The sequence below is a fragment of the Solea solea genome, chromosome 19 (assembly GCF_958295425.1).
Source record: "Solea solea chromosome 19, fSolSol10.1, whole genome shotgun sequence".
In the NCBI taxonomy this organism is placed as follows: Eukaryota; Metazoa; Chordata; class Actinopteri; order Pleuronectiformes; family Soleidae; genus Solea; species Solea solea.
In genome coordinates, this window is record NC_081152.1 from 6991055 (window position 1) to 7013002 (window position 21948).

Genomic DNA, 21948 nt, shown 5'->3' on the forward strand with positions numbered 1-21948 from the left:
TAGTTGTTTTCCTATAACTGGTAGGGAGTATAGATTATAGCAAAAAAGGGACTGCAGTTGTACATTTCCTGTTGTGTATTTGGTGAATTACAGTGCTTACTGTATAGCAGCAGGACATGATTTGAAAAAGATTGTGATGGCATGCGTTACTGAAATAGACATTGATAGGACAATTGCTTCAATTTGTGACTGTGTCCTGCACCGTACTTATATTTATGATTTGGCTTCATTTCTTCTGTGTAAGCGCATTAAAATATGAATAATTTATATGGCAGCAAAATGTGTAAAATATGAAATGCTCAGTGCTGATAAATGATACCAACTTTTACTGATAAATCCCTTCAGTGTAAAATGAAAAAGTGTCGAATCTAATAAAGTGATGGAAATGGGGCCTTCACAGAGGGTTTTTAATTATCATATATGTATATATTACAGAATTACTATGATTCCTATTGGATGCATCAGTGACATGTTAAGTATGATATGAGCATTTTAAAAAGGTGTTGTTGGGGGTGCTATGTTTTTATTGTTGCTCTAACTGTTCTCTACTTCAGTGAAGGTCTAAGATAAAATGTCAAGGCTGCAGTAACTGCCTCTGAGTGCTCCGTGTGGAAATCTGCAGAGATCAGCTTTTTAAAGATCTGCTGGACTTAATGTACAGTGAATGCACACACCACATTTATATAATATAATATAATATAATATATATATATACATATATATATAATGGTTGCTGAAGGATGGTGTCGACACAGCTCAAGGATTGTTATGCTCTGAATATATCAATGTAAATCTAATGAGGAGTTAATTAATAGAAATTAAATTAAAGTTCAACTGAATTAACACCCATCACTACATGAAAGATAAAGGCTACAAATTGGACTGCAAGGCAAGTCTTTAACTTTCTTTCTTTAACTGCAAATCATTCCTGTGTTTCAGCACCATGCAAGAAGGCTATTCCCATATCTTTTGCCTGTATTAAAAGTGTAGTTTGTGTTTGTCTAAATATGTGAAAAATCAATCACAGCAGCACTAAGGTGATCATTAAAATCTGCTCAGACCTTTTCAGAAGTGTACTTTTGCTTCACATCTCATTGCATCCTCGTCTAACTCCATTCTCCCCGTACACCGCGCACAGGGAGGTGAATACTACGCAGATCATAAATTGGCTAATGAATGCCTTAACAATGGGGAACGATAATGTTTCTGTCTCTGTTGTTGTCATAATTACCATAGAGCCAAGAGAAAACAAATTAAAGCTTGAAGACATGATTACACAACTGATCTATGGTACCGCTAATAATTCTGCTACTATCAAAATGTTTCAATTGATTGATTTATTATTTATTGCCTACCGGAATCCTACTGTGTTCCCAGTAACTGCCTTAAGAGAAAAACAACATACATGTAAGGGAAGCATGGAATGAGGCATTGATTGCAAAGGTTCAGCACCACGGACAGTTCTGCAGTCAGATCCCTTTACATTTCCCGGGTGAAAAAAAAAACAAATCATCAACATGGCAACATTTTTTTATTTTTTTATTATTATTTTAGGTAGTAGGTTTTTAAATAATTCACCAGACTAAAGGAATATGAGATTTATTTCAAACCGTAAGGGATTCATCACTTAAGGGTTTTTCTTTGCAATGTCTGGGTTTTTCTGCACATCAGCACTGTGTGGATTATTAACGTAAAGATTTAGTTGGTCTCATTCTACACTCCTAAAGTTTAATGGATATTGCTGTCATTAATTCATAATGTTTGTATAATATAGATTTAATAGTTGATAAAAAAAAGTCGTATTTCAATTGGAAAACATTGTCTCAGCAGGACTATTTCAAAAAGAGAGACACTTATTCGACAGCTGATCGGTGGGAGGTGTGCCTGATAATTGCCCAGTTCTATCAATTAAACTAAAACGCTGTGTCTCATGTAAAGAACTACAGTTTCTCGAGGAAAACTTAGCCAGACAGTCTGAATAATATACCTCTACCTTCACACATTCCTAGCACATGCTACGTCTTCATGTTTTCAGGTGTATAAAACATAGATTTTCAAGTCTTGCTTCTAACAAAAAAAAAAAAACGTGAACAGAATCTCTCTTACTATATTATTCTATAGTGAATGCAGTACATGACCGGCCTTCGCTATGTGCCTACCGATGTTAAGGCAAATCCAACAGGAGAATGCCACTGGGTATACTGTGCCTTGGTTAAAAGCCTTCCAATGGGATGACGCCTCGGGCCTTTCTCTATCTCTCAGCAACACAGCCCAGTGGACATACAAGTCATTTCTCACGTACAGTAAAAAAAAAAAATTCCACATCTCCACCAAGGCCACTGGATAATGTGGATGAGATGTAGCCCAGGGAAGAATACTGATATCGCCAGGAGAGGCTGGGTTAGATGAATATGTGGTTAAGATGGATGACAGACAGATCACACTGGAATATGATTTCTACAGAGTGGTGGGGTCCTGCTCACACTGGGAGGAATCACGACATGCAGCAGAAAACAGCGGCAGAATGTCAAATATACACACAGCTACCCAGTGATGTATGAATTATATATACAGAGACGGAGAGGGGCAGACAGACAAATCTACACGGGAAGATTTCCATCTCCGCAGTCAAGTGCTTATAATCAAAGTAACCTTCAATTCTCTTACCATTGGAGCAGCCCTTTAAACGAGCCCCTCTGACTGGTGCCCTTTGCAAGTCGGCCTTGACACGCGCCTTCAGGCCCACGTTCTCCTTCTGCATGGCATTAAGAGCGTCGCTCACCGAGTTGACTACCTTCACCATGTTAATCTGGCTGTCTGACAGGAGCTGCAACACATTGAGAAGAAGAGGAGAAGAAGAACACACGTTTACATTTGCATTGGTAACAGTGAAGTTAACGCCCGTCTGTTGGCATTAACGTGGACTAAAACACTGAGCATACTTTTAATTATCTGTGATTATCTCTCTAAGTGTGACAAACATTCTGGCACACAGCGCTTTCAATTTATTTCATTACATTCTATAATGATTGCTTTTTAAACTGGTCGGTGGCAGCATTTGCCGTCCCCGTGTTGGATTGAAATGCTGTTTGTTTCAAAGGCCACACATTTGTCAGGTAATGAAGTGATTCTGAGAAGAGCAGCACAGACTGTTCCAGGTATTTTAGAAAAGTAATATATCTGTGTAAACACAAGTAAAGCTAGAGTGATATGAAGAAGGCGCCTAATTTCCGTCATGGATGAAGAACAAGGGGAAAACGCGGCTCGCTGTTCTCCTGTTGTATTTCTCACCGACCGGCTGCCCACAGTGATCGATGAACGCATTATTCTGAATAGCACCGTAGCACTTTTATTATTAAAACGCTCTTAGCATTACGACCAGTTACTGTTGTGTCCCAAAATCACAGAGGGGTAATTCTTAATAGATTTTATCAGACTTCCATAGGAAAAAACAACATTCAGAGGCTTTTACTCTTTCACTTTTGTCAAAGTTACATCACACCTGTAATACATAAAGGGATACTTCAGTCTATGATGTAGTGATTTTCTGTGACAATGGAGAAAATATCAAATTAAAGCACTTTAGTTCATTTGTTCGTATAATTTGTCTTCTGAAAATGACCGCGTGTCATAAGCTTGTAGAGGCGGTGCTTTTTAAAAGCAATCTCAGATGTCAGACCTTCCTCGAACACCATCGAAGATGGTTGTCAGAGTCATTTTGACTGCATGACAATGTGCGAATGTACCTCTGAAATAGTCAAGTTTAAAATCCTGTGGAAAGTAGAAACCAACCAAAAGTAGAATTGCATGCAAGACTTAGCCATATGCTTTGGAAAACGATACAACACACACTACTGGTGCACTAAAGTCGTATAGGGACTTTAGGAAACACATGGGTGAAAAAAACCTCTTTCTCACCACATGGTATCTCATCCCATAATGCACTCTGGTGAATTCTGTGAAACACAAAGAGCCCTGTGGGAAGGCTTGTGATGAATGTGTGTGCTAGGATTGGCAGAGAACAAAGTAACCTCTGTGATCTACCATGGTCACTTTCTTTCCTGCAGCTCTTTATGTAATGCTCATTGCAGAAAGGTCATTTTTAAAGATTGCCCTAGTTGGCCGGCACCGATGCACAGCCAGGTGCTGGACCCTGTATGGACAGACACCCCGTACTTTGGATGGCGTGCGGTATATCGCTCCTTCTCATACTCGTACAAACTCTCACCACTTTGCTATAGTCTAGCTCCATTTACCGTCATGCACGCCTAAAAACACGCACACACACACACACACACACACACACACACACACACACACACACAAAGACCTTTCAAAGTCATATAAGGGGATTGAGGGTCTTCTATCAAAGGTAAGTCTTTGCAGCTATATTCAAGTGTTACAGAATCGTTAGATAGAAACTGCACTGGCCTTTCTCTGGCCTCGATAACAACGTGATACACCTCTGAGGCACAGCAAGCTGAATCGTAATCATTTCGCATGGGCAATGGAGCTTTAACCCACGCTTCACACTCACACTATGAGACACATGAAAGTACACACACAAAAAAAAAAAAAACCAACAACACACATGAAACAGAAATGACCCATTGTGAAAAGTATCTGTGCAAAATCTCAGGAGAGTTTTGGTGGGTGCATGTTTGTGCGTGAGCTTGAAAGGCAAACTTTTACCAGACGTCATTACTGGTTTTATTGTTATTGAGCAGTTGAGCATTAACAGGGCTGCTTTGTGTGTGTGTGTGTGTGTGCTTCCTCATGTGCAAATGTATTTCCCATACTGTAATGTAGTTGATGGGTACATGTTTGTTAGTGTATGTATGGGTAAGTGTGTCTGCGCTCCTAATGCTAAGCCTTGACTGGCACAACAATTAGCATCACGATGTAATTAGCTCTCGTCAGGGAGTCTTTACATTGGCTCACAAAAATCAGTGACACCACAGTGCTTAACACAAACACAAGGGGCGTGGATTTTATGAGCCCAGTTTGAAAAATCCAGGCAAATTTAGGTGTTTCAAGAAGATCTATTGTTCTGAAAAAGTTGAAACTTTCAAGTGCAGTATTCATATTCTGTGCAGTGCACTTTTTTTCCTCTTCTTACTGAAGTAAAAAAATGGAGTTTGTTTTGATGTTTTGCTTCTGAACCCGACTCCATTACACATGGGTGAATTATTTCTGAAGCACACAACAAGGTGTGCTTTCTATCGGTCCGAGTTGTTCGATGAAGTAAACATTTATCCCTGTGGGTTCGAGTCACAGAACAAGTAATTCAGTGACCATCTGCTTAATAGCGAACGTCTTCACCTCTCAGATAGATGCTGTCCACTCAACTGGAGCCTGTTGAAGCTAATGGGAGAAGTGAGAGGAGCCATCGAGTCACAGCTAACCTCTCTTTCCTCTTGACTGACGCAGCCCTCGCAAGTTGAAAATAATTTAAAACCCTCAAGCACATTGGTGCGATTCCGTGGTCTCACTTAAATCCGAGTAACCAAGAGGTTTTGAATGTAATGAGAAAAACCTTTATCTGCTGTAGTTTCTCTGAACCTCCACCAACCATGGCACGGAGAGGACACGTATGCTATAATGGAATTATGGGAGTATTTTCTGATATAACTATAATTTCCTGCCGTTTGCTCATAGTATGAATATGACTGTTTGAATAAAAGGCATCCCAGTGTAGCTGAATTATTGGAATAATGGATAAGAAAAATAATTGTTTTTTTGGTTTTTTTAAAATGTGTTGTTCTTCCGTGTCTTATATCATTGTAATTTAAATATCTTTGGGTTTGCAAAGAACAGACATTAATTGAAAACAAACAAATTAATTTATAGCCCATGGAAATTAAATCTGCCCCCCCTTCAAATATTTTAAATCACCTTTAACGACCCACCTCTTCTCCTTGGCCTTCACTATTATGTTTTTTATTGTTTTTAAATATAGTTGTTTTTAAATATGCTCTAGAAATAAAATCGACTTGAGTCTGACTACAGTAGTGTCTGTAAACCATATTGGACAAGTGGCATTAACTACAAAATATCTGAAAAAAATACTAATTAGTGTGCGTGTATAACCATTACTTGTGTTTTACTTTGAAGCTATGGAGTATGTTGTATTTTTATTTTATTCCCTTTCCCTTTGAATAATTCCCCAAACACTTTGTTGTCCTACATTTCTTTGAGTTAGCGCTCCTGAACATAATATTCTGCCAAACACTGAGTTGGACATAATGGGCACACTAACATCATACAGTACATGTAAAGGGTCCTTTAACTGTTAATCCAATCCTTTCCCATTGTGCTGCACTTTGCCGGCATGATATCAGATGACACATCCTGCATTTGAGAGCAAACGACCATCTTGTTTGTCTTTTAATGGCTGTGGAGGCGGTAGATAAGTCGGTTTTTCCTGATGCTAATTAAGCATAACTAAATGTAACAATGCAATGGAATACAATCTAATCCTAAAAAGATGTGAATGTTACATTTTTATCCTGCAGCCATACTTAAATTGTCTGATACTTGGGACACGAGTGTTCGCTTTGCCTCAGTCAGTTAGTCCTTCAGATTTAATGGTTTTGCAGATCCAAGACATGTGGGAGAACTCACAAGCACAGAAACAATGAATAAAAGATTACCCTGATGATGGTCAAAAGCTTTGCGCATTAAGAGAATGTTTTCATAGCAAATCTGATTCAGGGATCTTTGATCTTTGATCAAGGCTTTCTTTTTTTTAATCTTTATTAATGAAATGAAGTGGAGAAATAAACCACTTATTGACTTTGTCAACAATAGTCCTCTGCACAAGCATCAATAATGAATGTGCTCTGCTTTAACACATAGTATATAGTCATTTGTACTACAATATTGTGAGAGTCACTGCTTGTACAATTCTAATGATGCTCCAAAACGCCTGGATTCTTTCCACAGATTGATGAGCTGAATTTCTGGAGTCTCATCTATTCCTTTGAAGTGAATTGTGTCACATGTTTATGTCACATCCCTCACTAGAATGACACAGAAACCCCCTCCTTTCTTCAGTTCTCAGAGGACTTTGTGTTTACCACATTTAACATCCTCAGGTAAAAAGGTCTACAGCAGTAGAATAGAAATATGTGTAGGTTCTTCACAGTGGCGGAGAGTGTTGTTGGTCCTTAATGTTAATATTCCACGCGCACATAATTCAGTTTCAACTGTGAACCTAAGGTTCAAAGAAATCATTAAGTCATAGTTTCCCTCAGGGACTTTACCTTCTTGCAGTCAAGCATTTTAAAAAAAAAAGACTGAATGTCAACTCAGTTCAGTATTATATAATATTATTCATATTATTTAGGCTAGACTTTTGCTATGGTCAACAGTCAAGCTCTTCAATCTTTTTCGTCTCAACAGCATAAGGGCAGGTCATTAAACTTGTATGCTCACCGTACCTCATAAGTCTAGTAAATGGTTACATACACTGCCTATGAAACTAAGAGCCTTTGAGAAAACCCTCAAGAGGAAAATTGACATTGCAGAAATGTGAGGACGCCAGACCTCGAACGCTTTGAGACTGAAATTATTAGGTTCTTAAAGACTGTGAAGTGTGATCCTGAGCTGATGCTCCTTTTATAAATATGCAGCAAGTGGCAAATCGCATGTTGTACGTCACTGACGGGAGTTAAACAAATATCAATGTGTGTGTAGTGTAAGGTGGAAACTGTCTTAACATCCATGTTTTTGCTTGACTGTTATTTATATGTGGTTCTTCTAAATGTAAAAAAATAATGAAAAATGTCTGAATGTTGTTTTTTTTCCAGCAATAATAAGGTTTAGGTCGGAATTGGAGGAAATGTAGTCATGTGGAGAGCCTCAGGGTTAATTTCTTGGGCTCTGAATGTTCAGAATTTCTGAATGTGATTTAAAAATGCTTAAATAATAAGCCTTTACTAATCAGGCTACTGCATTAAAATACACCAATGCGTATCGGCCCTGCGGTATCATCAGAGAGCCAACAAAAGCCTAATTATAGTTGCCCTCACATCAGGTGTGCAACACTAAGCACGTGTGTGTCATTTCTTTGGCCACTGGGGGCAGTAGTCATGAATACAGCTTTCTTTGTGTGGCCTTCAAAGGCACAAGCATGCAGATTCAAAATGCAGCAAATGAAATATAAGAATTAACAATTTTTTAAGTATATACAACAGCAAAGGTACCACAATGTCCCACGTGATACTTCATCTGCACTAAACAATATAGCCTAACACTATGTCCATTCTCATTATGAATTATGATGTATTTATGTCTTTAAATGTACTAATTTTTTATCCATATTGAGTATATTTTTTTCCCTTTTGACTATTTATACATATGGTAAATTATCCCTTCATAAAATTTGTTTCCCATACATGCATCCATTTATATATTTTGTAGGATATCGTGGTACTTAGGCTGTAAAATGCTGTATTTATGACTACTGCTCCCAGTGGCAAAGTAAATGCCATACATGTGCTAGTGGTGCACACCTGCCATGAGTGTAACTATGATTTTGTTTTTCTTTTCTTTTTTTCCCCAAAAAGGCAAAGTTTTTTTTTTATTTAATTTTATTTTGTGAAACCTACTGAATGCCATGACTTAGATTTCTTTTTTCAATTTCTTTGTCTCGATTATGTTCCCTTCCATGAGCACCGGCGGTTTCAGGGGACACCAGCAGCGCTCCAGCTGACATTTCTGTGCTACTTAAATAATAAGTTCAGACTACAGGGGAGACAAAATGAATTGATGCATTCATAAAAAGTAAGGAAATAAAGCATGTGATATTTACTTTAAGACACGAACGGTAAAGAAAAATGAATTAATATGTGCTAATATTTAGATGTGAGCAAACATTCTTCATTGTGTGCACTGAATGGCAACATAGATCCTACTGGGAACAAGATTGTGGAGGGTCTGTCAAGTCTGTAGTACGATGGGTTTCCAATAAAAGAAGGGGAAGGCTCTGCCAGTATTATATTAGATGACATGATTTAGAGCTAACATTAGCAACATGCCAACATGCCATTGTTCTCCTCAACCCTGAGCTAAATGTATTGTAATATTCCACTATTCTACGTTCACTATCACTGTGATTCATTTCAATATAAATGGGCATACCTTGGTGTATCTTTTTAGTTAAAAATAAATACACACATACATATACATGTATATATATATATATATATATATATATATATATATATATATATATATATATGTATACAATATATAACTGATTGTTCCTAAACGTGTGCAATCATATATTCCTGCCTACCTCCTCGGGGGCTTGTGGAAGGGTTTATGTCTATGTGGCGGAGTGAAACTGTTCTCTGAGTGGCTGTGGTTCACACAAAGCTATTACTAACACTGGCACAGTCAGCTCTATGTCATCGTATAAATCAGAAGTCCTAGCCACAGGTGGCCCATAGATCACACAGTCACACCATGGTGTCAGGCAAAAACAGCGGATGTGCACGCCACATGCCTCGCCTCCAAAAAGAAAATCAATCACCTGGAGTTTCTGGGCTGCCAGCACTACCTCCACTTAGCCTCAGTGCCTACTGCACACCACCTACGCCCTATTAACAAGAATAAAGGCCCTCCTTCTGCTTCCCTCATTCCAACAATCACCACCTAACTTTTCTTAGACCATGGAAACAGAGCAGAGTTTTTGAGTGAGTGAACAATGTTGAACCCTGGGCTAAAGAGGTCTGGTTTAAGAATGGATTGGCAGGGGCAGAATGGCTGGCAGCTATGAGCAACTATTTACTATAGGACGGAGAGGCTGAGACTGATGGATCAAAATTAAAAGCATGTACTATAAAGATTTTCCATGCACTTTCAGGAAATGTGTCGTCAATAAATCAATGCTAACGGCACAGAACTACAGGAGGTCTAATAATGTTTCCATGTGGAATCGGTTGCATCTGGGGAAACATTAAGTTATTGCACTGAATTAATGCACAAGTTGCTCTATTTCTTGAATCATGATGGGTTTTTTAGTCCCCTGCGATATGATCTTCAAACACTAGACTGAGTGAGATATGCTCAGAGGATCATGGGCCCTATTTGCACTTTAATATTGTCATTACAGGCAATATGCAGTGTAAAGTGAAATTACCATGGTCTAGCTGGCATTAGATTAATGAATGACGGTGTTTTGATTGTGCACTCAGGAAAAGGAAGGGACCTCAAGTCCAATGAGTGTGCACCCAGGTCTCACGGTGGATTCACAATCAGTGCATATTGATAGGTTGATGAGATACAGTCTTTAAGGTCTTCAGTGGTGAATGTTGCACACCAGATTTAATCCTTCCATTTGATAGCTTCTTAACCAAACTACCAACAATTACATCTAGCCATAAAACCAAATTGCAGACAGAGAAACATTGTGTTATATATACATACCATTATCTTAGACTTGTAACTGCATTCTGTGTAAGTGATTTAAATTGCAGTACCAGTTGTCAATATTCTAATCACCACCACCACCACCATCATCGTAGAGTTAATTCAGGTCATTTTTTATCATGCATGAAATAGGGTTGTCGCTGTACCAAATATAAATCTTTTTACTTTCTGTGCTTGTGACGACTTGGGACCATATTTTTTGTTGTTGATCAAATAAGATTGATTTTGAGAGAACAATAACACTGTTCACAGCACAGAAAAAGACACTGCTGGTATCAAAAAACGAGTATCTAATCCAATACTGACTCTTGGTATCGATTGGTATCTAAGGATTTTTTGACAACCATAATCCTTTGGCTGTTTGGACATGAAGCAAGAATAATTTCACCATTGTGAATAAAGTATTGGGTTTTAGTCTGCAACAGCAAATTATATCATCAGAAAAACTTTTTACTATATTTTTTTTATGTTAAACTTATTCTGAATATGGTGTGCGCCTCTTTCTGGGGCCTCTTTTATGCTTTTGCACACATGTCCATGTCTGTATGTGTGTCTTACCTGTATGAGACGTCCCTGCTCGGTCTGCAGTGTGTTAAGGTCTTGACCCAGACTCCCTTGCCCCCTGTGTAGGGATTCATAGTCCATTTTTAGTTGCCCAGCATGGGCGGACAACTTGGCCACCTCCTCAGCCAGACTGACGAGCAGAGCCCGATCTTGGCCCTTCACCGACTTCAGGTCAGAGTCATGGTCAGTCAATGAGTGGAGCAGTGAAGTCTGCACACCCTCCAGGCGCAAAAAGTTACTGTTGTAATCGGGACAGTTGGGGTCGATGAAGATGTTAATGCGAGAGCCATCACCTCTCTCCACAGTGACCAGGGCGTTCGCTTCATCCTGATTGGTAGAGATGAGGGGGAGGCCGTCGTTCATGGGCGGGGCCTGGTAGTGATTCATGAAAAGGATGGTGCCAGTGACGGTGACGGCCAGCAGTACAGCCACAAAGAGTAGGATCGTGCACAGCAGGTAGCTGCAGCTCATCCTCTGTAAGAAGGAGGGAGGGAGGGAAGAAGAAAAAAGAGTAGATGTTAGGATCAAATGCTAGAACATAAAAAAATACCACATAACACCTGCCTTATTAAAAAAGGAAATAACTTCCATTCATCACTGGGGATATTGTGAATGCCAGATGCTCAGTGCTCAGTATCATAACCACATACCCATCTGTCAAAATGTACTTTTAAATCAGTTATTTAGCATCCGGAAGCCCTGCAAAATAACTAAAGCAAAATAAAAAGACAACACCTCCAATGTCATTTAAGTCGTGACGGGTATTCAAATAGAGGGGGAGGGGGCGTGGGGGGGGGGTTGTGTGCTACCTTGAGACACTTCTAGGAAACACACAGTCAAGACACCAATGTTCTGTCTTTACGACGCAGGAAGGTAAACAATAAAAACCTGAAAATAAATAGAAGCCAGGAAGAGTACGTAAACAAATGTGACTCCAACAGCCATTGGGCTGTAAACGAGTAAACACAGAGGAATCCTTTTAGAGGAAAAAGGCAGACCTCTACCCGTAACATAGTCTTCACTTAACTGGACTATAAAAGGCCTGCATGATGGCCCTTTATGATGTGGCGCCATTTTTCCACTCGGGTCAAGAGAAGTAGCGTTATATGTTGGAGAGTCATGTGGCCCACCTTTGCATGATTAACAATGCCTACGTCCTTTTCTTCCTCCAAATGATTCAGCAACTGATATTTGACTGATTTTGTATTTTTCCACGCTGGAGGATGATCTATGAGAATGTGTGGGCAGGTGTGTGTGAGAGTGTGCTTGTTATCTGTGTGCTTGTGTAAGTGTGAGTGAGAGCGAGCTCATTAATATGTAAATTGGCTGTACAAGCACAGCTAAGCACACTAATAGACAGCTAATGGTCTGCTTTACGAGAAAGGTTTATGGTTCCGTTAATATGAGGAAAATCAATTGTGTTGTGCAGGAAATACTTCCATCCACTATGTGTTGGCTTATCGTCTTTGGGAATAAGACGTTTAAAAAAAGTTTTAATTGCCCAAATGGCCTGAAATGTGGCATCCGTCCACAACAATGAAGGGAATGCACAGTTGTGAAGTACAAATACTTTGTTACTGTACTTGAGTACAAAATTCACATATCTGTACTTTACTTGTATATTTCTAGCAAATGTTACTTTTACTCCACTACATTTCCTCTAACTATCTTTGTTACTCGTTACTACCAAATATAATCAGATGAAGTACAGTTTTGCCATTCACGCGCTGCCACATGGGGTTAAGTGCCTTGCTCAAGGACACATATAGACTAGCAGAGCCCAGGAATTAAACACACAACCTTCCAGCTGAATGGCAACTCGCAACAACTGAACTACCATGGCTCAATCCTAACTCCTCACTTTTTTAATACTTTTAATTCTAAAATGTACATTTATTTTACACCAGAAAATTACTTTTGATACCTAAGTACAGTAAATGTCATATACTTTAAGACTTTTACTTAAGTAATATTATAAAAAGTGACTTAAAGTAATTCTCTGGTAAGATACTTTTACACAAGACTGGGAATACATGAAAGTTGACATAACATGGGCTCACAATTTTAAACCCACACTGATTTGTTTTTTTTGCCAGAAACTGTGCTTCCCCATCATGGTGCTAAGGATGATTTGCGACACAAGCCTTTAGTTGTATCTCTCCTTGTTCTGATCATAAGCTCAAGTGAAATCACATTTAAAAAAAGGGGTTCGTGTGAGGCCTGGGGATGTTTTCCTTTTTTTTTTTTGTACACATCAGCCTCATCTGTAGCCCCCATGGCTTCATTCAAAACCCACATGGTCAGACATGTACAGAGCCTGGGGCAAGAGAGCACAAATTTGCTGAGTCTAGTGAGTCACTGCTGCATGCCTCTGCTTTTTTGGTGAGTGTGATATGTTCACACAAAAAAAATAATAAGATTCAAGCAATCAATCAGACTGGCAGTACTGCAACATGAACTGGCCAAATGAGGATTTGGATGTGGTTCCCAAATCTGGATGCCCCCACCCTTTATTTATTTATTTATTTCGGTCATGACATTTAGATCACTCATCACATAACATTGCAGTTCACACAATATACATAACCGAAAGGGAAAGCGGGAGAAGCAAAGCTTAACCAGTCCCGCCCCATTATCATCATACATTTCATTTCTTTTTTTTTTTATTTTGCTTATTTTTTTTTTTTTTTTTTTTTATGACATTTTGACAAAGAAAACATGTTTCAGCATCCGGTAGCACTCAGAGATATAGTCTAGCTCTAGACAGTCAACTCAGACTCCATGTGTGTATGTACATGTGTCCATGGTGTTCCATCGCGCCGTTGCACCGTTTCCCCCAGTGTCTACAAATTTCTGTCTCTGACCTTTGTCATACTTTCTTTCTGTGTCAGTCTGTATCGATTAATAGTCATCTCTACATACTTCTTTTTAAATACACTCAGTTTTGCTGATTTTTTCATCTCCTCATCCAGATTGTTCCACTGTCTGACCCCCGTGACCGATACAGTAAAGGATTTTAATGTAGTTCTTACCCTTCTCTGCCTAAACCTCATGTTCCCTCTTAGATTGTGTCCCTCCCCTCTGTTCAGGAATAATGTCTGTAGATTGTGAGGGAGGTTTTTGTTGGCAGCCCTATAAATCATCTGTACTGTGCGGTATTTTATTAAGTCATAGAATTTGAGTATTTTTGATTTGGTAAATAGTTGATTTGTATGTTCTCTGTAACTGGCATGATGTAGGATTCTCAAGGCTCTTTTTTGGAGTATAAACAGGGGATAAGTAGTGGTTTTGTAAGTGTGTCCCCAGACCTCTGCGCAGTATTGTAGGTGTGGAGAGACTAGTGCGCAGTACAACAAGTACAGTGCCTTTTGGTTTAATAGTTTTTGTGCCCTCCAAAGTATGGACACACTCCTGGCCAGCTTGCCTTTTAACTGTTTGGTGTGTGGCTTCCAACTTAACATGTCATCAATAATCACTCCCAGCACTTTGTACTCTTTAACCCTTTCGATGTCCACTCCATTAACTTGTATGTTAATACTAGTCTTACATCCTTTTTTCCCATACAGCATATATTTAGTTTTCTCTAGATTTAGAGATAGTTTATTTATATTAAACCACACATGTAGCTTGGCCATTTCATTATTGACTGTTTCCACTAATTGGTTTAGGTCTTCCCCCGAACAGAAAATATTAGTATCATCTGCAAATAATGTTAATTTCAGAATATTGGATACCTTGCATATGTCATTAATGTATAGTATAAACAGTTTAGGGCCGAGCACTGATCCTTGTGGAACCCCACAATTTATGTCCAAGCAAGTCGATGTGCAATCTCCCATCTTAACATATTGAGATCTGTTGTGAAGATAACTCTTGACCCATTCCAGTGCTATGCCTCTTATACCGTATCTCTCCAGTTTAGCTATCAAAATATCATGGTTGATGGTGTCAAATGCCTTTTTCAGGTCTATGAATATTCCTATTGAATGTAATTTTTGATCAATGGCGTCAGTAATGGTTTCCACAGACTCAGTTAAAGCTAGAGCCGTCGAGTGGTTTCTTCTGAATCCATATTGGCTATCATATAGCAGATTGTGTTTGTTAATGAAGTTGTCTAGCCTTTCGTTAAATAGTTTCTCCAAAATTTTTGACAATTGTGGTAGTATTGAGACTGGTCTGTAATTTGTGAATTCATGTATGTCACCTTTCTTAAACAATGGCACTACTTTCGCCACTTTCATTTTGGTGGGAAATGTCCCAGTTTGAAATGACAGGTTGCAGATGTGTGTTAAGGGTGAAACGATTTCAACTATTACTTTCTTAATTAGCTTCATGTCGAGGTCGTCAACATCCGTGGATGTTTTTGCTACACATTTGTTGACCAGGTGTGTAATCTCTCTGTCCTTCACTGGGGTGAGAAACATTGTGCTTAGGTTTCTGTCTCTGTCCTTATCAAAGTGGTCCCAGTGAAGGAGTGAGTCAGGAATGTTCTTTGCCAAATTCGGCCCCACATTGACGAAAAATTCATTAAATCTTTCTGCTATGATTTCTTTGTTATCTTCCTTAGTGTTTTTGTCCTTGAAGTAGAGAGGATAGCTAGGTTTGGTGTTATTGCTTTTGATCACATCATTTAGAATGTCCCATAGTTTTTTAGTATAGCTCATGTTTTCTGCCAGCAGATTACTGTAGTATTCTTTTTTGCAGTCCTTTAGGATGCTATTTAGTTTGTTCCTATATTGTTTGTATCTCGTTTCTGAATGTTCTGTCCTTAATCTCATGTACTGTCTGTACAGGGTGTTTTTCTTCTTGCAGGCATTTATCAACGTTTTTGTTAACCATGGTTTCCCCTCCTTTTTCTGATTTGTGTGTCTTTTCATTACAGGACAGTGTCTATTATACAACGTGTTAAATATTTGCAAAAAGGAATCATAAGCATCATTTACATCTGTTTCTTTGTAGACCTCGTTCCAGTCCTGCCTCATTAGTTCGTTTTTCAGTGTAAGCATCCCTTTTTCAGTCCTGACCCTTCTGTATATATTTCTATTCGGTGTCTGTGTAACAGTGTGCTTCCAGTCATAGATAGCAAAGATTGGCAGGTGGTCGCTTATGTCGTTTATCAGTAGTCCTCTTGTTATGCCTGTCCCTATAATATTTGTGAAAATATTATCAATTAGGGTCGCACTGTGTGTCGTGAACCTGCTTGGACGTGTAATGAGGGGTTGTAGGCCCATCGTATACATCATATTAATGAAGTCATCAATCATCGTATTTCGTTTCGGGTTGAGTAAGTCAATGTTCACATCGCCACAGATAAAAACCCTCTTTTGGCTGGTCCCTGAAAACATCCTTCCCACACATTCATTGAAATCCTCTATCCTAGAGTCTGGTGCTCTATAAACACAGCTTAACACTATATTTCTGCCTTTCGTCACACAGATTTCAATTGTCACACATTCCATTACATGTTCAACAGCTTCAGACATATTGTGTACAATCTCATACTCAATGTTATTGTCAATGAACAGTGCCACTCCTCCCCCACCTTTATGTCTTCTGTTAATGTTGACCAATTTGTATCCATCCAGGTAAAAATCTGCGCCTTTATCCTCATTAATCCACGTTTCCGTTGAAAGCATTTTTGAATTGTTGTAGGTATTCCTTAATGTGGTCGAAGTTGGTGTATAGACTCCTGCTATTGAAGTGAATGAAAGACAATTTCCCATCCATCTCAATGCATTCGTTGAATTGGTCTTCAGTGTAGTACTGGCATTTCTCTGACACGTTTAGGTATAGATGGTTATCCGGGTCAATTATTTCATTTGGGTCTGTTAAGGTGTGGTTCACATGTTGATTTTTAGTCAGCTCCACATTTTCTTGCTCAGCAATCCTCTCTAATATTTCCATCATCGTTTTAGTCTGTGTAGTGACCCTTGACCTTTGCTGTGCTGTAGTTATGGAGTGTTCGTGAGCCATACCTTAGTTGTTGTATTCCTCCAGATCACCCTCACTCCTGATTTGCATTATTTTGACTTCTTCTGGTGTAGCTCCATTTGTTTTAATGTAGATTCTGCAGTTTGCCGTCCAGGTGTGTTGGATCTTGCCTCCTTTCTTCAGCTGACGTGCCTTTCTGGCGATGTCAGCATTCTTTTTGGTGAGATTCTCGTTGATGTAGACATCTGAGCCTCTGAGCTTCCTGCCCTGCTTCAGCAGTGCCGTCTTATGCCTTCTGTTGGTGAATCTCAGCACGACAGCTCGTGTTCCATTCTCCTGTCTTCGTGGTAAGAGGTGACATACTTCCACATTGTTGAAGTCCACGTTGATCTCTCTGTCTGTCAGGAACTCATCCACCTGCTGTTGCACAGATTTAATTTCTGATTCATCAGGTTGCAGCGACCGATCGTCCGATGGCGCAGCCGCCCTTGCATAGCTCTGACGCTTAATCTTGAGGCCAGTCACAATCACCTCATTTAGTCTTCCCAGCTGGTCCATCTCCTCAATTTTGTACCCCAGCTCCCGCAGCAGCTTGTCTTTTTTTGCGTTCTCCTCCTGGATCTTTTTGACTTCCACTGTCACCTCTTCCAGCTTCTCCTTGAAGTCAGTCACGAACTCCTCTCTCATCGCCCTCATCTCAGCTCTCAACTCAGCTCTCGTCGCTTTTTCGCTTTCCTTGAACTCCTCTCTCATCGCCCTCATCTCAGCTCTCAACTCAGCTCTCGTCGCTTTTTCGCTTTCCTTGAACTCCTCTCTCATCGCCCTCATCTCGGCGCGAATCGCTTCCATTCCTTCGTTCATGGTTTCCATCACAGTTTCCATCATTTGGTCAGCTTTAGTTTTCACCATTTTATTCTCACTGATTTTTTTTTTATTTTTTTTTTCCCTCAGTTATCTCAAAGTTTTTCTCAAGTTGTCTCAAGGTCGGCCTTTCTCACGGAGCAGCTGCTGTTGCGTCCTTCCTCTCTGAGCGCCCTTAGAGTGGAGTTGGAAAATGCAAATGATTCACACTAGGGTTGGGCAAATGGATATATATATTATAATATATTGACTATCTACAATTGGCCGAGTCCATTGTCGTTTGCTTTATTTTTGGAGGGTTTTTTGAGGGAGGTTATCATTTTATTTTGCTAATATAATGGTCTGCCTCCTCAAGAATTACACTCATGAATATTTAACGCTTTAAGTGCAATTTAAAGTGCGCACGCATAGGCTCTTTTTATATACTATAAAATAAATATTCATTTATTCATTCAGTTCCTTTCGACTCCACTCACTCTCTTTAATCTCACATCCACACACACACATTGAGGGTTGAACATTTTTATACCCACTAAATACTGCAGAAAATGTCCAGAAACCACTGACGTTAATCATGTTTAATTTGTCGCTGATGTGATAGTTTTAATTCTACATGCCAAAGACATAATGAGTACATTCATTGAATGAATGCATATTGTTTTGTTCGTTACAGCCGGCTTCACTGTGGCCACTATTTGTCCAGACAACACTTGCATGTACTTTAGCACCGTCACAGAAAAATGTCCCTGGGCTCTGTCTGTCCAAATGGGTCGGAAACTGTGTCCACACACACACACACACACACACATGCACGCATACACATTAGCATATTCAGATTAACATACCCTGCCCACTGACTCTATAAACACTGCATGCTCTCATGCCCCATACTGTACATCTCCAATGCAAAACACGCATCATTTGAGCACAGGCCTTTCTGCCACACACACGTGCAACAAAAACTGAAGCGCTGCTTCGTCAGAACCTTCCCACTTCTTCCTGTTTTCTCACCCGAATACATCACAGAAAAACGCTCCGGGGGAGTATTGTCGCACATCACGTTTTTTTGTTTTTTTTTTTTGTCTCGATGCTCAAACTCAACATGTAGAGACCCTGACTGCACACTGAAATCTCTGCTTGCATGTCAAACAGTGTTTGACTGAACCGCCCCCCCCCCCGCCCACTTCCTCCGTGTAAGTGAGTGCAGGTGCAGCTGAGTGATTGTGACTGTTGAACTGGGCTTGGCTGTATTAATGTGTGCATGGCATAATGTGCATGGTAGCTTCACCCTGCTGAATGGCAGCAATGTAACATTAGAACAGTTTGACTGAGTCTTGTCGCCAGCGGGGCAACACATCAGAGGCTGCCCTCGCTGGAACTGTACTTTATTTATTGCTAGTATACTGAATGCTAGCGCAATATGGGTAAGATACCATAAACAACCTCCTCAAAGGGATCATTTGGGTTTATTTTAGGAGCCGTTTCTCACTCTTCTGCACCAAAGTCTATGGATAAGATGTGAGATTTTAATGCACAGTGACACAGGAGCTACTGGTCTATTGCTGCCGTGTTTGGTGACGTTTGTCACTTCTTGGCTCAACTTCTCCTGTTTCCCGCAAAGTACAAATGACGCACATTCACTGATTTTCTCTGTAGACTTTGGTTCAGTATGTACACACTACCGTTTTCAGTGAGAGCAAGCATCTGTGTCCCCGGCTCGTTTTCAGAGACAGTGGCATGCTCGAATGTTGAAGTCAGTGATGACAATGTGTCAATACATCATATGACCACACAAAAAAAAGCAAAGCAATTATTCCTTCATTGCTAACATTGGGAGATACACACACATGCTGACAAACAAGCCGAAACAAAACACAAGCAGGAGTTCGCTGATCTATGTTTTAAAAATGTCTATAGATTTTAGCATATAATATTAATATACGTGTTAATTGTAATTAAACATTTGTTCCATTTTAACCAACATAAAGTTGGATAAGTCACACAGCTCATGATTGTATTATTAGTTTATTGGCCAATAGTGACTTGCAAAGGTCTCAGATTGTACTTGAAAGAATGAAGGTACAGTGTTGTCCGCGGGATACTCTACAGTGAGCCAAGAAATAAAATTCCCTTCTCCCTTTTTAGGTCAGTTAGACATTAATTTGGAGTGAATGAAGTGACTGCTGTGTTGGTAAATGGTTGGTGAATGGTCAGTAAAAATAAAATGCAAAAGCGATCTGCTCCCAGTGGAAAACACAGGCTCTTAATTCAAACCAAGAGTTATTGTAGAATAAGGACACTAAGAATAGGATGCAAGCAGCTTTTTAACTGTTTTTTTTTAATTACTCTCTCAATCTCACAGCAGGAGCCCATTCAGTAATTAGTGTCTGACTTTGATATCCTCTCCTGTCTCTACTCATGCCACACAATGGGATTCAAAATGGAAATAAAAGGAAGAGGAATTGTGATGGAGAGTTAGAAAAGGAAAGGCAGTGAATGAGAGAGAATTCCTCATTGGAAATGTCTTCCCACGCAAGCATTGGCAGACAATATTTGGACAAAAGGCTTTGTCTGTTCATTATACAGTTAATACAAAGGGTACCAGCAGGAGTCCTGTAAACAAAACACACACAAGTGTGGACTGATAAACAAGTCTAACGCACATAAAAGCACTGCCATCGCTAATTAATGAGTAGATGTTCTGCATACAAATGAAAAGCCTAATGCACAATATAAACAATTGTAAGAGTTTTTCCTTCCTCGACAATCTCAGTACAATGTAATTCACCTGGATCCCGAATCAACATTCAGTACAAAACAGTTCCCAACATTTTAATTAAGCTCCTTTTGCTTCTTGCATCCATGATGACTGCAAGAATCTCCAAGGATGAATCCTATCTCATTCTTGGGTGTTTGGGTGCTGCTGCTGCTGGTGCTGCAACATTTAAAGTGTAATAGGCAATAATCCTTCACACTGCCAACACCACAGCAGTGAAGAAGCAGATTGTGATGAGAATTGTCACCAGTTATACAGCACCTAATGCACTCTGCAGGTGAAAATGTCACCGTTGGTAGTTTTACTGCAAAGAGAGTTGCCAGAGTATATACACAAGAGGACATTTAAAAAGTTTTAATGGGGGACTTTAAAATGCACACATTTTATTCTGGTGGATAATTTCCATCCGGCCAATATACACTTTAACATTTGTCTGGTATAAGAAGCAGTGGATTAAAAAAAAAATCCAACTTGGTTTTGAGGCACCAAGGAGCACAACACAGGAACATGCATGCAACATACTCATGCAGATCCTCATTGTATTGTACTGTGTACATAGTGTCTCGCACTGCATTGTTCTCCTTATGTTCATTTAGAATGATTAATACTTGGTCCTTACAACACATTCTACATCAAGAGTGCATTATTAATATACATTCTGCACAGGTTAACACATTAGTGTTTCTTAAATACTAAATACAAGTACGAAATAAGTTTTAAACCACATTAATGGCTGTTATTCTTTAAATAGATACATCATTAATATCACATCTACAATATTAAACTCAGCTACCTTTTGATACTGGTGATAGATGTAAATCAGTAAAGGCACAGGTAATTTATAGTATACAGAAATAAAACACCTCAAAATGACTCAATTAGCTTGAACTGCAATGCTTAAAGTAGAGATAAATAAGATGCACACATCTCGATTTATACACAAAATCACTGGAAATATTCAACATAGTATGAGTACGGCCCAAGTAAATGGCTGATTTACCCAAACCTTTCCTTTTAACATTTTACTGCAACCATCAAATCAGATATACAGTTGTAAAACATCTCTCTGAAGGTTTAATGTTAGAAAGGTTTTCTAACTGAGAAAAAAAAAAAGCTGTACGGAGCACTTTTAGTGGTAATTAGCTTGGTGAGAGAGGATGTGCATTCACTAAAGCGAGTCCCTTGTCAATTCGCAACCAACTACCGCCGGCTACTAAAGCCCCTTTTCCACTAGCTTCTCACGGCATGGTTATTTTGCGTTTCCATTAGTGATAGTACCTGGTACCTAGTACTTTTTTTTAGTACCTGCTCTGGCGAGGTCCCAAGCGAGCTGAGCTGATACTACGCGTGACATCGTCAGAGTGCCGTCACAGGAAGAG

General features: G+C 39.4%; 1 protein-coding gene across 3 annotated transcripts in view; it reads right to left on the reverse strand.

Annotated features, from left to right (window-relative positions):
- The window catches only part of fibcd1b (fibrinogen C domain containing 1b), a 145913-nt gene that overhangs the window by 52474 nt on the left and 71491 nt on the right, over positions 1-21948 (reverse strand). For all 3 annotated transcript variants that reach the window (XM_058617425.1, XM_058617423.1, XM_058617422.1), the window contains 2 exons: positions 10996-11475; positions 2668-2827 (listed from right to left, as the gene is read on the reverse strand). In XM_058617425.1, the coding sequence (XP_058473408.1) occupies positions 2668-2827; positions 10996-11472 (637 nt within the window). In that variant the 5' untranslated portion in view covers positions 11473-11475. The remainder of the gene's footprint in view (positions 1-2667; positions 2828-10995; positions 11476-21948) is intronic.